Source organism: Myotis lucifugus, unplaced genomic scaffold (genome assembly GCF_000147115.1).
Source record: "Myotis lucifugus unplaced genomic scaffold, Myoluc2.0 scaffold_2, whole genome shotgun sequence".
Lineage (NCBI taxonomy): Eukaryota > Metazoa > Chordata > Mammalia > Chiroptera > Vespertilionidae > Myotis > Myotis lucifugus.
This window is the reverse complement of record NW_005871050.1, coordinates 26,571,630-26,589,523: the sequence shown is the minus strand read 5'-3', so window position 1 is coordinate 26,589,523 and position 17,894 is coordinate 26,571,630. Positions and strand designations below refer to the sequence as shown.

At 42.9% G+C, this 17,894-nt stretch overlaps 1 protein-coding gene across 1 annotated transcript in view; it reads right to left on the bottom strand.

The window, feature by feature from the left end:
* The window catches only part of GUCY2F (guanylate cyclase 2F, retinal), a 115,068-nt gene that overhangs the window by 24,313 nt on the left and 72,861 nt on the right, over positions 1-17,894 (bottom strand). Inside the window, 3 exon segments of the mRNA XM_006082338.1 lie at positions 8,999-9,074; positions 12,434-12,532; positions 16,083-16,258. Of these exon segments, the coding sequence (XP_006082400.1) occupies positions 8,999-9,074; positions 12,434-12,532; positions 16,083-16,258 (351 nt within the window).

The following is a 17,894-nucleotide window of genomic DNA, read 5'->3' as shown; positions in this document are numbered from 1 at the left end:
CATTTTTTATTGAAAAGGCAGATTCTGCTGGTGTGTGTTCCTTTGCGGGGGCAGCAGGGGTGTTCTCCACAGGCAGGGATCTGATGAGAGACAGAGACAAAAGGCCCGGCGAGACATGGGGAATGAGTAAACAGGATCAGAGAGCAAGGAACAGGCAGAGAGATGCACAGGGTGAGACAGACACACACAGAGAACCCAGGAAGGCTAAGGGAGGGACTCAGCCCTAAGGGCAGAGCTAGTGTGCTGAGAAATCCTGCTTTGGGAAGGCTGATCCCTCCACCTCCAACTAAGGCCCCTGGGGCTAAGCTTGCTCTCCTCTGTGCTCTGGTTCGGTTCAGGGTAGACATGGCTGAACTGGACTCAGGGGAAAGGCTGGAAGGATGTGGCAGGCAATGGACTGAGTACACAGGCCAGGGTCACCGAGGGCTAGGGATCCCAGACCAGACAGAGAGAGGAGGACCTGGAGGCATTCCCTCCCAGGTCCCCGCACACCTTCTGTTTTTGAGTGAAGCCTGAATCGCATGCCCTGGCTCTGGAGAGTGGCGGCCCTGGCCTGCTGTGCCGCCTAGGGTGATTTCCCTAACCTCTCTGAGCCCTGGCTATGTCACCTTCAGGACAGGAGCTCTGGTGGCTAGGGTTCAAAATGGCTCAGGGGGTAAGGAGACAGTGCAAAAATCGCAGGGATTTTTGGCCTTGGCCACTGCCCCGGCTCACGTTTATGTAGGACTTGCTCAGACAGGAGAGCTGGATGCTAGCACTTCCTTCCTTTGCAGCTGAGAACCAGTTCATCCTCCCCCTCCCCCGGCCCTGCCACCCCTCCTCTCCTATTGTTGCCTGGTACTGGTGAACCTTCCCAGCAGCCAGTGTAGACACACAACCGTGGACACACAAAGATATCCCCAAGCCAGCACATGGTGGCTGTGTAGACAGTTGGGCAAACACAGATACACAACACGGGGTGCTGTGGATGGGGATAGAGCCTCCCGGCCCAGTGAGAGGGCTCATTCTGTGGGCGGAACAGTGGCTCCATGGATGCGTTCACCCCAGGTGCAGCTCCCAGGCCTGGAGTCGGTGAAGTGAAAGCCCAGGATAATTAGAGATAATTGTATGTGTGCAAACAGCCATAGTGGAGGCCCCTGGCCGGCCACTCCTCCCCTGGCCTGCCCCTGCGATACCACCCCAGTAAAAGGGCTTTGCTGGCACAGCTGTGGCTGAGCACCTGGGGGAAGGGTGCACAGGTGGAGAGCCCCTGGGGCCCAGAGGTTGGGGTGAGCCCTCCACCCCCAGAGCACCCCCTGCAATTACACACTCCAGCGCACACACAGCCCCGGGGTGGCAGGTCGCAATCGGGTTAGGAATTGGACCAGAACTTGGTTCGAGCTCCCCTTGGCCTTGTGCTGAGTGGGCCCTGGCAGCATGGGCCCCAGCATTTGGGTCCTTAGGTTTTCTATTATCTTGGTCTCCTGAGCATTCCCATCTCTGTAAAGATTCGAGACTGGGCTCTCCTTATAGCCTACTACGGGGAGTGCCTGTCTGGAATGAGGAAGGGACAGAGTCTGGTGCTTGGCTTTTGGTGATCAGTTTGTCTCTACCTGGATGTGCCACAGGACCCCAACAGAGTGACTTTTCTGAGCTTTCATTTGCGCGTCCACACTGTGCTTGCCTCCTCTGAGATGCAGAGTCCAAGGGGAAGGAGAAAGGTGCAAATTCCTCATGTGTGAATGAGGCTTTACACTTAGAACTGCTAGCCTGAATCAGTGATTAGTGGTTTCAGGAGCCTTTGGCGAGTTGGGTTGGAGTGGTGCCCGGAGAGGGTTTTATATTTCTATAGAGGCCCAGTGCATGGGTGGGGGCTGGCCAGCCTGCCCTGATGGGGGTGGGGGTCCCCACTGTGGGGTGGAGCCAGCCAGGATGAGGGGCCACGGCAGTTTACCTGCCGGCCCCGCCCCGATGGGGGGCAGGGCAGCCCAACGAAGGACAATGGTTGTTCTTGTTGTTCTGGTCATTCTGCTGTTTCAGTCGCTGGGCTTTTATTATACAGGATAGTAATGGAAGTACTAGCCAGAACAATAAGGCAAGAGAAAGAAATAAAAGGCATCCAAATAGGGAAGGAAGAAGTCAAACTGCCACTTTTTGCAGATGACATAATGTTGTATATAGAAAACCCTAAAGACTCTACCAACAAACTACTGGAAACAATAAACAAATACAGTCAAGTTGCAGGATACAAAATCAATGTACAAAAATCAATTGCCTTCCTGTATACCAACAACAAAACTTCAAAGAAAGAAATGGAGAAAATAATTTCTTTTGCAATTGCAACCAAAAGAATAAAATACATAGGAATTAACAAAGAATGTGAAAGACCTATATACTGAAAATTACAAAACATTATTAAAAGAGATTGAAAAGACACAATGAAATGGAAAAAATATTCTGTGTTCATGATTGGAAGAATAAACATAGTTAAGATGGCCATTTAACCCAAAGCAATATACAGATTTAATGCAATCCCCATCAAAATAATGTCATTAAAAAAAAATAGAACAAGAGGAGAGAAACCAAGATGGCGGCATAGGTAAACACCTGAAATTGCTGCCTCACACAACCACTGCAAAAATACAACGAAAAGACAAAACAGACATCATCCAGAACCACAGGAAGGCTGGCTGAGTGGAAATTCTACAACTAGAAGGAAAGAGAAAAGCACACTGAGACTCAGAGGAGGTGCGGAAGTAAAGTGCAGAGGTACGGAGGCTTGAGCGCGTGTGGAAAGGGGCTGGCAATGGAGGACGCCAGTGTCTTTTGCAATTGGGAGGGAGGCACAAGCTCCCTACGGCCCTGACTCCAGTTCTGGGTGAGTCTCTGGGGACCCTGACTCATACGGGGAGAAACTGGACTGTCTGGCAGTGGGCGGAACTTGAGGGTGGCTTTCTCTCAGAGGTGCTTGCAGCGATTACCAGGACACTGAGACCCGGGACCTCTTAGGGCAGGGCTGAGGAGCAGCCATATCTGTTTGCTCCTCCCTGATGATTCCCTGAGACCCTGTCCCACCGAAGCTGTGAGCAGAGGCTTTTGCATATGAATGGGCTGGCCCTTTGAGATCTAAAATTACCTAACAAACTGCAGCTTGGTCAGAAAGACCCAGAACATCCAAAAGAAGGCCCAAGGCCCCACAGCAGCTTGCATTGTTTCACAGGTGGACCTCATCTGGGCACCTCCAAACCCCAAACAAGGAAGAGGAACCTGCAGATATCTCTGTAGCTCCTGCTGGGTAGCCTCAGGCAGAGACTAAATTAGCACCTCCTTAGTGATCCAAGAGCCTGTATACCCAGTGATCAGAGTGGGACCATCCAGATTACAACTCCTCAGATACATAAGGTACACACTCAGGGGGGCAGACTCAGTGAGCACCAAAGCCCCACTGAAGCAAGTCTTGCCCCAGAAGGGTTTCTCCAGCACAGAAGTTCTCCCACCGTAGACACAGCTGATTCTCACAGCCAATTGGCCTGGAAGTCAATTCCTCCCAGTGATACCTACAACAATCAAGGCTTAACTACAACAAGACTGTGCACAAAGACCATAAGGGGGTGCACCAAGAGTGTCCTCCTCAGGTAATTGGGGAGGCTGAGCCACTGGGCCCTGTAGGACACCTAGCACAGAAAGCCACTCTATCAACACAGGGAAGCATAAAAAATGCGGAGACAAAGAAACAGATCACAAACGACAGAAATGGAGGAAAGCAAACTACTGCATATAGAGTTCAAAACCAGGGTTATAAGGTTTTTCAAGAATTTTCTAGAAACCGCCAATAAATTTAGTGAAACCCTCGAGGATATGAAAAAGGACCAACTAGAAATTAAGCATACACTGACTGAAATAAAGAATAATATACAGAGATCCAACAGCAGACAGGAGGATCCCAAGAATCAAGTCAAAGATTTGAAATATGAAGGAGTAAAAAACACCCAACCGGAAAAGCAAAATGAAAAAAGAATCCAAAAATATCAAGATAGTGTAAGGAGCTTCTGGGACAACTTCAAGCGTACCAACATCCGAATTATGGGGGTGTCAGAAGAAGAGAGAGAGCAAGATATTGAAAACCTATATGAAGAAATAATGACAGAAAACTTCCCCTATCTGGTGAAAGAAATAGACTTACAAGTCCAGGAAGTGCAGAGAACCCCAAACAAAAGGAATCCAAAGAGGACCACACCAAGACACATCATAATTAAAATGCCAAGGGCAAAAGACAAAGAGAAAATCTTAAAAGCAGCAAGAGAAAAAAAGTCAGTTACCTACAAGGGAGTACCCATACGATTGTCAGCTGATTTCTCAACAGAAACTATGCAGGCCAGAAGGGGAGTGGCAAGAAATATTCAAAGTGATGAATAGCAAGAACCTACAACCAAGATTACTTTATCCAGCAAAGCTATCATTCAGAATTAAAGGTCAGATAAAGAGCTTCACAGGTAAGAAAAAGCTAAAGGAGTTCATCACCACCAAACCAGTATTATATGAAATACTGAAAGGTATCCTTTAAGAAGAGGAAGAAGAAAAAGGTAAAGATAAAAATTATGAACAACAAATACATATCTATCAACAAGTGAATCTAAAAATCAAGTGAATAAAAAATCTGATAGAGTAAACTGGTGAATATAATAGAATCAAGGGCATAGAAAGGGAGTGGACTGACAATTCTCCGGGGGGAAAGGGGTGTGGGGGGTGTGGGAAGAGACTGGACAAAAATCGTACACCTATGGATGAGGACAGTGGGGGGGTAAGGGCAGAGGGTGGGGTGGGAACTGGGTGGAGGAGGAGCTATGGGGGGGAAAAAGAGGAACAACTGTAATAATCTGAACAATAAAGATTTATTTTTTAAAAAAAATAGAACAAGAAATCATCAGATTTATATCGAAGCACAAAAGACCCAGAATAGCAAAAGCAATCCTGAAAAAAAGAAGAAAAGAACAAGGCTGGAGGTATCATGCTACCTGACTTCAAAATATACGACAAAGCTATGATAACCAAAACAGCATGGTATTGGCAGATAAACAGACACACAGACGAATGAAAGAATAGAGAGCCCATCTATAAAACCAAACATATATGGACAGATAATTTTTGACAAAGGGGCCAGAAATGTACATTGGAGTAAAGATAGTCTCTTCAATAAATGGTGCTGGGAAAACTGGAAAGCCACATGCAAATGAATGAAACTGGATTGCAATTTGTCCCCATGTTCAGAAATTAATTCAAAATGGATCAAAGACTTAGACATAAGACCCGAAACTATAGGTCACATAGAAAAAAATATAGGTACCAAACTTATGGACCTGGGTGGCAGAGAACATTTTATGGAGTTGACCCCAAAGGCAAGGGAGGTAAAGGCAAAAATAAATGAATGGGACTATATCAAACTGAAGAGCTTCTGCACAGCAAAAGAAACGGACAACAAAACAAACAGACAGCCAACCAGATGGATGATGATATTTGTAAACAGTAGCTCTGACAAAGGTTTAATTTCCAAAATATATAAAGAACACATAAAATTCAACACCAAAGAAATAAACAACCCAATCAAAAAGTGGGCAGAGGACCTGAAAATACACCTCTCCCAAGAAGACATACAAACAGCCAATAGATATATGAAAAGATGTTCAACCTCACTGGCAATCAGGGAAATGCAAATTAAAGCTACAATGAGATATCACCTTACACCAGTTAGAGTGGCCTTTATCAACAAGACAAGCAACAACAAGTATTGGAGAGGTTGTGGAAAAAAGGGAACCCTCATTCACTGCTGGTGGGAATATAGACTGGTACAACCACTATGGAAAGCAGTCTGGCGATTCCTCAAAAAATTAAAAATAGAGCTACCATATGACCCAACAATCCTACTCCTAGGTATATACCTGAAAAACTCGAAATCATTTATACGCAAAGATATATGCACCCCTATGTTCATTGCAGCATTATTCACAGTGGCCAAGAGTTGGAAACAGCCAAAGAGCCCTATGATAGAGGATCAGATAAAAAAGATATGGTATATATACACAATGGAGTACTACACGGCCATAAGAAATGATTAAACAGCATCATTTACAACAACATGGATGGACCTAGAGAACATTATGCGAAGTGAAATAAGTCAAACAGAGAAAGCTAAGAATTGTGTGAGTTGACTCATATGTGGAATTTAAAACAGAAACTTATGTACACAAACAGCAGTGTCGTGGTTGCCAGAGGGAGGCGGGTGGGGGAAGAAAGGGGTCCTAATATGAGGTGACAGGAGAAGATTTGACTTTGGGTGGTGAGCACATGGTCCTATATACAGATTTTGTAAATTAGTAATCCACACACATAACCTATAAAATTTAAAATAATGGAAAAGAATAAAATAAAATCCTATATAGTAAAAGAGTAACATGCAAATCGATTGAACGGTGGAATGACTGGTCAGCAGGAGACGGGGCCAGTGAGCAGGCGGTGCCAAGCCAGCAAAGGCGCATGCCAACAGGCAGAGGGAGGGTACAGCAATGGGGGGGTGGCAACAGTGAACAGCGGTGGCGCAGAGGCAATCAGGGGGATAGGGCCGGCCGTTCACTGGCTGGCGCCATTCCCTGATCAGCCCTCCCGGTGGCCTCCCCGCAGAGGGAGGGCAGACTGTGGCTTAGGCCCGCTCCCGGTCAGTGGTACATCCCTTGAAGGCTCCCGGACCGTAAGAGGGTGCAGGCCAGGCTGAGGGATCCTCCTGAGTGCATGAATTTTCATGCACCGGGCCTCTAGTAAAATCAATTTTTAAAATGTAAACAATAGTGCACCTCATAGGAAAGCCAAATTCTGGGCAATAACTTAAGAAAGATGCAATTCATAGTGTGAAAAATGTATGAGTTTTAACAATCTTACTCACTGTAGCCTTCTATATATATAAAAGGCTAATATGCTAAGTGTCTGACCATCCGACCAGTCGCTATGACATGCACTGACCACCTGGGGGCAGACACTCAATGCAGGAGCTGCCATAACACGCATTGGCCATTTACAAAGCAATGGCACTGTGGACATGGTGCCCACAAAGCAACACTCGGCTTGCCCCAAGTGGGACACAGGCCCCACCACCACCCCAGAGCGACAGCCCACCAAATCACAGCCAACACTGGTGAGACACCATGGTGCAAAATTTGGCCCACAACCCAGCCCAGCCCAGCCCAGAAACGGTCGCTGTGGGCACCGGGTAATGACATCATGTAGCAACGCCCGGCTTCCTCTCCCTAGCGACTAGCCTCCTTGGAGTTTCTTCAGCCCAGGAACATGACTTGCTTTATAGCCAGGTGGAAACATTTTACACTTTAACCAAATGTCTGTGAAGCATTTTCCCATGCCTCATCTCATTTGATCCTCACAGAAGTCCTGGAGTAAGTAAAGTAGATAGGAGATTTGGTGAAATCTTTTCTTTTCATTAGCAGGAAAACAGAGATTTAGAAAGTTTAGAAACTTGACCCAACTGAAAAGAAGAAATGGTTTTCTCACTGCGCAGAATATAGTCAAATACTGCTGCAGTTAAATATTTTACCCTTTGTTCTCCCTGAGTGATCTAGAATAATAATCTGCTTCATGTTGATATTTACTGTTGTGTTGCTGACAATTACCTGAAAGAGAAGTTGGGGTGCTTCACTGGGCTGGAAAAAGTTTAGCTAAATCAGAAAGCAGGTCTAATTAAGCAAGTTTATTCTATCCTAATATATAAAAACCCTGGGTCCGTCACGACTGGAGGCTCAACCAACCGGAAGTCAGTCCTGCCGTCAGCGCTGACTGCTTCCACTGCAGGCATGGTGCCCCAGCACTGACTGCTGAGGGGGCTGAAAATCAGGGCCAGAGAGAGGCCTGAAGAGAGAAGTAGAGACTGATTTGTTGCCTCTGTGGCAGCTTTTGATCAGCACTTGCTTCTCTCTTTCTCTCCCAGTCTGGCCAGCAGCTGCGCCTCCATTTCTCTCCAGGCCTCCACCGGGGCTGCTGATCAGCCCCGCCTTTCTGGTCAGGCCCTGTTGATAGGCCCAGAGATGCTGACTGGCATAGGAACCAACCAATCAGAACCAAATGTGGGTGCTGTGGGGAGCCAATGACTGCCTAGCAGGCGGAGCTTCTGACGCTGACTGGCATAGAAACTGACCAAACAGAACCAAATCTGGGTGCTATGGGGAGTCAATGGCTGCCTAGGAGGCAGAGCTTTTGATGTTGACTGGCATAGAAACCAACCAATCAGAACCAAATTGTCCAGCAGAGGAGGGCAGTTGGGGTGAGATCAGGCCTGCAGGGGAGGGCAGTTGGGGGAGAGATCAGGCTGGCAGGAGAGGGCAGTTGTGGTTGAGATCAGGCCAGCAGGGGAGGGCAGTTAGGGGCAATCAGGCAGGCAGGCAGAGGCAGTTAGGAACCAGCGGTCCTAGATTGCAAGAGGGATGTCCGACTGCTGGTTTAGGCCCGATCCCCCCAAGGGGTCCCCAATTGGAGAGGGTGCAGGCTGGGCTGAGGGAATTCACCCTCCATGCACAAATTTCATGCATTGGGCCTTTAGTATATATATAAATGAAAAATATATATATATGGCTAAGTTGACTTGCACATGCGCGATACATATAAAGTTCTCACTGGCACCAATCTCACGTGTGTGTTTCGATCTGTCATTGTAGATTGTGAATTTGGTTGACACTTCTATTATAGAGAAAGGGCAAATAACAATATTAAAATATTTCTTTTAATTAATTTCCTTTCAGTGTGCATGGATCTGAGTGCTGGGCCACTAGTATTTAAAAGAAAAGAAAACTGAGGCAAAAGGCAGCAATATTTTAGGAACATCAAATGGGGCTGAAAATTCTGCCAAAATTATAGCTCTGAGTCTTAGACAGCCAGGTAAACTTTTTCAGCAGACCATGACCTCTCCAGAAGCAGGTGTGTCCAAGGGTTTGACTTACAAAACAAAAGGACATTATACCTTCCTCAAAGCTCCACTTCATAGCCCTCACTCAGAGCTTGAAGAATTGTCTTAGTGCTATGAATGACATGAATGTAATAAACTGTAAAAAAAAAAAAGAGAGAGAGAGAGAGAGAGAGCAAGCTGGTTTGGCTCAGTGGATAGAGCGTCGGCCTGCGGACTGAAAGGTCCCAGGTTCAATTCCAGTCAAGGGCATGTACCTTGGTTGCGGGCACATCCCCAGTGGGGGATGTTCAGGAGGCGGCTGATCGGTGTTTCTCTCTCATCGATGTTTCTGACTCTATCTCTCTCCCCTTCCTCTCTGTAAAAAAATCAATAAAATATATTTTAAGAGAGAGAGAGAGAGAGAGAGAGAGAGAGAGAGAGAGAGAGAAAGAGAGGCATGACTTTGGATCCTTTCAGGTAAAATCAATGAGAAAATATTAATATAATAAATACAACCACATCTAAATGAACTAGACCGTAAACAAAGCCCCTGAGAGAGAGCTTTATACTTTTTTAATGTGTTTTCATTGATTTTTAGAAAGGGAGGGAGAGTGAGAGAGAGATAGAACTGTCAATAATGAGAGAGAAACATTGATCAGCTGCCTCCTGCACACTCCCTACTTGGGATCAAGCCTGCAATCTGTGCATGTGCCTTGACCAGGAATCAAACCAGTGACCTCCTGGTGCATGGGTCAACCCTCAACCACTGAGCCACACAAGCTGGGCCCTGAGAGAGCATTAGTATTTCATAGGAGGAGGGGGGAATTATGGTGTTCCTCACCGGGCCCAAATAAGGTTGTAGCACCTATTAGCTCCTAGATACCACCTCAGATGAAAGACCATGCAATAGAAAGGTGTTAAATTAACTTGAGGGTTGAGGTGGAGAAACCAGCAAACACTGCTGTGCTCTCAGCTGATATGTGATCTCCTCTGAAGGAAGTGAGGCTTAAGGAGTCTCTCACAGGCTGCTGCCAAGGTCAAACTTCCAAGGTTTACATATCCTACTTAAGAGACAAAAGAGTGACTTTTCCATATACATCCATACAACCATCTTTCAATATTTCTGCACATAAAATTTTAAAAATCAATGAGAGGTGACCCAAGAACTCTCATAACATTTTGTGCCTACTACATATTTATAGTTGACCTTTGAGTATGTGTACACATATGAATGTATTATTTTTCAACTAAGGATCCTAACCTGGGGAAAGAGCTTTATATGGGGAACTATAACTAAAAATTTTGTTGGAAACTAAGTGTAATTACCTGGTAAAGAAAACTCATTTATTAACTGAAGCAGATTCCTTGGCCTTTATGAAAACTGTTGTCCTATAAAGTAAAACCTTGTTCAAGTTGAGTCTTAAATAAAAGTCCAAGATTTATTCTCACACACATTTGAGAAGGTAATTCTTTTACAAGTTTAGTATAATCTAAGTAGGAAGGCATGGCTGAAAAGTATTGGAAGAAATTTATGGTATGTTTACTCTAAATTACTTTCCTTTTTTGACATGTCAGTACTGTTGTTGGTGTCTTCCTCACTAACTCATGGCCACCCAGAAAATTTGTTCAAAAGGGTTGTAATATTCCTAAAAGTCATATAATCATCTAGCCAGCCCTATGTGTGCCATTTCACTGGCATCTGGTTTTCAGGGAGCCTTTCACTAGAGTAATCCCACTGGTGAGGAACACACAGTTCATAAGAGAGAGACCACCCTCTACTTGTGTGGCAAGGAGGATCCCTCCAGGGCTATGTTACTAGTCACTTCCATTCCAGAATCAATCGATACAACTGGGCACAAAGGAAGTATTGATGACATTGATTTTTTAATAGACCTGTGACATGCCCCAGTCTCATATCCAATATGAGTTTAGAGGTACCTCTTTACAGACATTCAGTCAGGTATAGAGTTTAATGCCATATTTCAGTTAGTTATTAGCTTCCAGAAAAGCATATTAATCAGCTCTTTTAGTGCAAAGATCACGTGTGTATACTTCTTTGTATCCCTCCTAATGCCTTCCTTGCATAGTCAGTGTTAAACACCTGCTGTATATGATTCATTCCATTTTCTTCTTCCTAGCTTATCACTAAACAAGATGCTGCCTAAATCTGAAAATTCAATTTCTGCTCTCAGCTCTATATATTCAATGTAATGTGTGGAGTTTCCTTGATACAAACCAGAATAGGACTTTAGTCTTCTACGAGCTTACATCAGCCCAGTAAATTGTGCCAAATCTGCATTGCAGTTCCATGATCAATTTCACTTCATATTGAGATGCATTTCAGAAGCAAAGTCATATGCTTATAGCAGTTCTTGGAAGACTATGTCCATGGCCTCAGCCGTGTCTATAGAGTTTGAAGACTTTCCCAGATGTCAGAAAATTTATTCTGACAACAGCTTCTAAATTCCATGCTGCCTCCTTAATCATGGCTGCATAGGCTAGATTGACTAAGACTGGACCCATTGTGCAAGCCTATTTCTGCACATGAGTGATGAGGAGTGGGGTCAGACAGAACACCACCCACTGTGATATAGGCCACCATATCATCAGGGACTGGTTTACATATATTGCTGAAATTAAAGAAGAGCTGTGTTACCTGGTAACTGCCAAAGCCAGGGCTGCTAAGAGCCTAAGTGTTTTTTAAATATAGAAACCATAGAAACTATATATAAAATCTATGATTTTCCTATACTAGCATGAACAAATCTCTGCTCAACCAGGATATATGTAAAGGCATATTGTGATTCAGACACTGCCTTAGTAGTAGCAGTACATAACCAAGAAAGAGTTGCTGGCCACAGACAGATATCATAATGGTTTGTACAGTTTCTTCTCAAAGAAGGAGTGGTATCATGGACACAGTGGATATTTTGATAGAAGCTAATGGTTTTATATACAGGCAAGTTGGATTTAATTATTTCAGAATCCCAAACTCCTTAGGTTGGGGGATTATTGGTAGCTAAATTCAAGGGAGCTATTTGATGAAGCCAGAACTCCTGGGGTCCTAACTAGTTCAAAAAGGTAACTAGAGCAGCAAACAGCAGCTGGCTCTGGGTATGTCTCCACAAACTAGTTGAAAAACTAAAAATGTCAGTTCCTTAGTTATTTCTTTTTTCAACATGATTCCCCTAAACATATCAGGTTGGCAAATTTTTTCCTTTACCCAAAGAATTTTTTTTACTTGTTTTGATCAAATACTTGCTGCTGTTTCAGTGTCACCTAGCTACAGCTTCATTTCTAGAACAAGAAAGTTACATGTTCAATCCAACATCACCCCCTACTGTTTTGCCATTACAGACCAGGCAAAATGTGTTCAATCTTCTTAATCTTCTCCAATTGTGTTTTATTTTTCTTCAAAGCATCAAGTACCCTGCTCTTTTCCTCCTCTCTTGAGGAAGAATTACTTTCTCAAAAGCAAGAGATTACTATCCCATCCATCTTACTATAGGTACTCACGTAACCCTGTTGATTCCATCCGAGAAGCTGTGTTCACAGTATCTCCGAATAAGCAGTATCTGGGCATGGTGAGGCCCCTCACTCCATCAACAACTGGCCCTACAGAGGAGCAGGCAGTTGGGATTACAGTCAACAGGTATGCATTCAATGCTTCATAAAAGAATAAAGTTGCCACCAAATAGCTCTGGGAATCTGAAGGAAGTCTTATAATGAGTAATGAATTCTTTGACCTATGAGAAGTAAGTTTATATGATACAGACATGACTACCTTTCTGATTTATACCTTTGTTCCAAGCAACAGTTATACCCAAGATGCGTATATCTGTCAACAGGACAAATAAGCATCAAACCCAAACCAGACAGAATGGGCAGGGACTCAGGATCCAAACATATTTGTTACAAGGAAAAAATGGGACACTCTCTTGTGCCTTAGGATTGGAAGTAGGAATGCCATAGGGCTATATGTCTCAAACTGTCTATCAAGACAATTATTACTAAGACAGTTTTAAAATCCAAAAAGAAGTAGAGTTGACTTTCAATCTTTTGTATTACGAGCATGGAAGAGCAGTGTATATAGATAATCCACAAATATTTTCTATTTGTCCTTAGAATGTTTTTTGTTCTTATATTTTAATATGGCTGTGTTAGGTATTCATAGAGTGAACATTACTTGAAAAACCTCAACAACCATACTGAAAACCTAGTTCTAGGAGTAACTAGGAAGTTCTCCACCTTTACCTTTCTGACTTCCACTGTGTTTCTATTAAATTTGTTCAGCATTATCTTTTTATTGTTTCCTGAGTTAGAAAAAGTAATTAGTCTTTCTGCTTCAAAAATTCCTTTCTAAACTTTAATTTTTAAGAATAAAAATAATAATTACAAACCTATGTTTCTCATCTTAATTCATTTCTCAACCATTCAGAAGCATTCACTGAGCCCTGAGCTAGGCACCTAGGGGAATAAAAAAGAAATGTAACACATAGTCTCAGTTCTCCAAGAGATTATAGTCTAATTGAAGAGAAGAGACAACCAAACAGGAAGCAATTAACTAACAACCCAGAACAATGGTTGAGTCAAGATAAACGCTACAGGCAGAAGTGCTATACTAGTTTTGGGAGGGGGTAGTTATTAGGACCTGATTCTGTTAAGAAGGGTCCAGTGGAGAAAGCAGAATTTGATCTGAATTTTGGTGGGTGGGTAGGATTTAAGTAGGACAAAGGAACATGAATCAAAGGTTTGTGGTTGGGATGAAGCATGGAATTTTGGGAAGCTCAGAGGGAAAACAGTCTGTGTAGTTTGGGTGGCTAGGGAGAAACTGTAGACAAGGTTGGATATTAGTTTGTACAAGCTATAGGATGTTGAACTACTAGGTAACTTTGAGCAGGAATTATAGTATGAAAATGATTTTTCTTTTCTTTTTTTTTTCTCACCTCAGTATATAGAATGCATTGAAAGTAGAGAAAGTATAACCAAGGAAAACTGTTAAATGGCAGTTGCAGTAATCTAATTATAATGTTGTGAGTACTGGAAAGGAGGTGCTGATGGAGGAGGGGGAGGGCAGAGTTAATAAAAGAGAGACATTGTGAAAGGAGAACCAACAGACTTGTTGGCTGTCTGACTGACAACCATGAGGAAATTGGCATGAGCTTATGAACTTATGCTGGTTTGTGGGAAAAGATGACTTGAAGTTTTAGGTATGTTGAATTCAAAGTAATGGTGAATTATCCAAAAAAAGATGTGCTAAGGGGGTTTGGAAATGTGAAACTGAAGTACAAATGAGAGATGAGAGCTTTTTTTTAAAAGAAAAATCCTGAACACCTACAATGTGCTAAGCATTCAGGATACAAAAATGAGTAAGATATGGTTCCAACCATCAACGAGTGTATAGTCTAATGGAAGGACAGATAAACAAATGTAGATTATGCTGATGACTATGAGAAGGATGGGTAGAAAAAAGTAAGAGTGGAACCAAAAAAATGCAATAGCAGTGATCCAGGCAAGAGATGCTGGTGACCTAGCCTTGAGTAGTGAGAGTCAAGGAGATAAATATTCAAGAAATATTTAAAAGGTAAAATATTCAAGACTTAATAGTTTGTTGAATGGTGAAGGCCGGGGTGAGGAAGGAGTCGAGGATAATGACTCCCAAGACTAACTGGAATAACAAGATGATTGGTGATACCACCAATTGAAATAGAGAATAAAAACAGAAAGAAGAGGAAGTTCATGTGTGAAGAAAATAATTATGCTTTGAATGTGTTGAGGCTGAGGTCCGTGTAGAACATTCGGGTAGAAATGTCAGCTTCTTTCAAATTTGGTATGCAAGACTAAAGCTTAAGGAAGAAGACATGTGCTGAAGTTGTGCAGATGGAAGTCATCAGCATACAAGTGGCAGTTAAATAATAGACATGAATGAGATCACCCAGAAGAGTATATAAGGAATGGAAAACAGTGAATGAAGGACAGAACCCTGAGCAATATCAATATCTAAGGCAGTGGTTCTCAACCTTCCTAATGCCACGACCTTTTAATACAGTTCCTCATGTTGTGGTGACCCCCAACCATAAAATTATTTTTGTTGCTACTTCATAACTGTAATTTTGCTACTGTTATGAATCGTAATGTAAATATCTGATATGCTATATGTGTTTTCTGATGGTTGTGACCTACAGGTTGAGAACCGCTGATCTAAGGGAAAGATAGAGACAGAAGAGACTATCAGATAATGGTAGAAAATGAAAGGCAGGCTGCAGTGCGTTGAGAATGAATTAGAAGTTAGAATGGGCAAAGAACAAGGAGACCAAAACTCAGAGCTTTGCAGAAAATATGGGAGCAGCCACAGTTAGAGAGCAGGACTTACTAAGAGAGGTAGGAAACGAAATGGAGAAGAATCATTTGGCAAGGGAGAAGCATGTCAGAAAAGCCAATTGAGGGAAGATTTTTAGGGAGGATTTTTAAGAATATCGAATGCTACAGAGATAAGAGAATAGAACTGGGGATAGTGTTGAAGGCTGAAGCCAGATTACAAAGGAGCTAAAGAGGGAGTGGATAGTGATGAAATGGCATAGTGAGTATCAATCACTTTTAAGAAATATGATAGGAAAGTGATGAAAAGAATGGGGGAAGAAAAGGAGCCTAAAAGAGCAAAGCAATGATAAAGAGGAGGTAAGTGGAGATGGGAGCAAGAAAGACTACTAGGCCAGATATCTGTGACATCAAGTGAGATATCTGTCAAGATAACTGTGAATTTGTTAAAGTAGATGAGAAGGATAAAATGAAGGGGAGATCCTGAATATATTCAAACAAGTGGGGAGTAGGGTGGGAGACAAATACTTCAGGAGTTGAGATTTTAAATAATTAAGTGAATTATCCTAAATACAACATATACATGTCGATCTTGTATCATATAGTCAAACACTGAAATGTTGGTTTTAACAAGAAAGGTAGACTGAAAGGGTTTGGTATCTTGAACAAGGATGCTGACCACTGGGAAGAGAATAAATTTGAGTGGGCTTAAAAGAATTATGCAGCACTAAACAGCTGGATAATCCAGCTGCCAGTAATCAGTGAAAATATATCCTCTCCCTCCTTTTCTAGTTTTTCCTTGAGGCACATGGGATTGTCCTCTCTTGTTTTAGCTGGTCATTGTTACTTGAGTACAGGCCTATTTAAATCTAGACTGGCACCTCTGGCATGTGCCGCATCTTGAAAATACTCACAGATCTCAGGATATCGAGGGACATGCTTGCAATCTCAGCTGCATGCCTACTGCTATTCCTCTTTGGGAGGCCTGATGCCACCATGTAAGCATCACCAATCACCAATGGTCTCTACCTGGGAAATGGGGGAAAATAGATTTAGCAAGCAAATAACTTCTGGTGTGTGTGTGTGTGTGTGTGTGTGTGTGTGTGTGTGTGTGTGTTTTCACAGAGTTTAAGTGGTATGATGGGAACCAGGTGTACTTTTTGTAAAGTAAGAAGGAAAGGGAGATTGTCAGTGGTTCACAGGCCTGGCTGCACATTAGAATCACTTAAGAAACTTTACTAGACAGGAAAAAAGGAGACATATGTAAAACTTTAGACAAGAAATAAATTTTTTTAAAAAGAAACTTTATTAGAAAATACTGATGTCAGGTCCCACACAAATAAATTCTGAAATAAGTACAACTTTGCAGGCTTCTGGCTGGCCTTAGAGCACTATTAGGCTCCATACAATTCCTGGGAAAAGGAAAAGGGCAGATTTCTGAGACTGTCTGTGGGTGTCCATGGGGAAGCACCCTAGGAAAAGGTGCACATGGTACTCCTCAATCAAACATTTCCCTAGATAATTTCAGATAAATGAGCTAGGGCAGCCTTAATGCAAGTATAGGAAAAGGGAAACAAAGGAGGTGGAAGAGTTCATTCCTTTTGCTTTGCCTTGCTAATATGATAAAATTAGTTTTGCAGCCTCATTGGATATGAGAACTGGGTCTTTTACCACCAGCTACTTCCTCTTCTCATAGTGCTACCACTTAAGGGGTAGCGCTATTAAGCCTCAACTGCTTTGGAGGGGACAGTTAGAGCTGGAAACTTGTAAATAAAGGAAAATCTGTGCTCCTCATCTTCCCCACTGAAATGTGCTCACTTTTTTAAGTGACCAGTAAGTTGGAGCTTCTCAAGTAAATCCAAAAGATAAGTAAGCTGCAAGGACTTCTGTGAAATCTGCCAATCTGACTCTGCTAGTACAAGTTTGGATGCAGTTTAAATCTATGTTCTCCTAGAGAGCAATACTTATGACTGCAATGGTTAAGACCATAAAACTGTTAAGTCATGCTATCTTGGTTAGAATCCAAGATCTATCATTTATAAACTGTGGGCCTTGGGCAAGTCACTTAACCTCTCTGTGCTTCAGTATCCTTGTGTGTAAAATAGGGATTATGACAGTATCTACCTCATAGAGTTTTCTAAGAACTAAAAACTTAATACATATCAAAGCACTTAAAATCTTCCTGATGTATGATAAGTGCAAGATATCTCCTCCTCATCATAATTGGCATCATCACCAAACTGATAAGTCTTGAAACAAGCCTTAGGACTCAGTTCCAGAGAAAGTAATCAGTAGTAATCAGCCATAGGCCTCTCATCATGATTTTCTACATAGCCAATAAAAATGATCTTTTGCACTTATGAGACTTTGTACCTCAGCATGTTTCCAATCAGGGCCTCCCTTACCTGGTGGACTTTGAGAAAAGGATCTCTGCCCAAGCATGCCTGTCTGCACAGAGGGAGGCAATGGGTACCGTGCAAATGCTATATGGGAGAGGGAAACTCACTGGCTGGCCATTATCAGAGACTGGTGGTTGACCATTCAGCTTTGAGTCAGTCAACACAGGAGTTCCCAAGGATATGGATAAAAAGATTAGAAGGGCAGGGAGCATAGGCACTGCCTAGCCTTGGTGTGGGACTGCAGTGGGAAACTGTGGGTT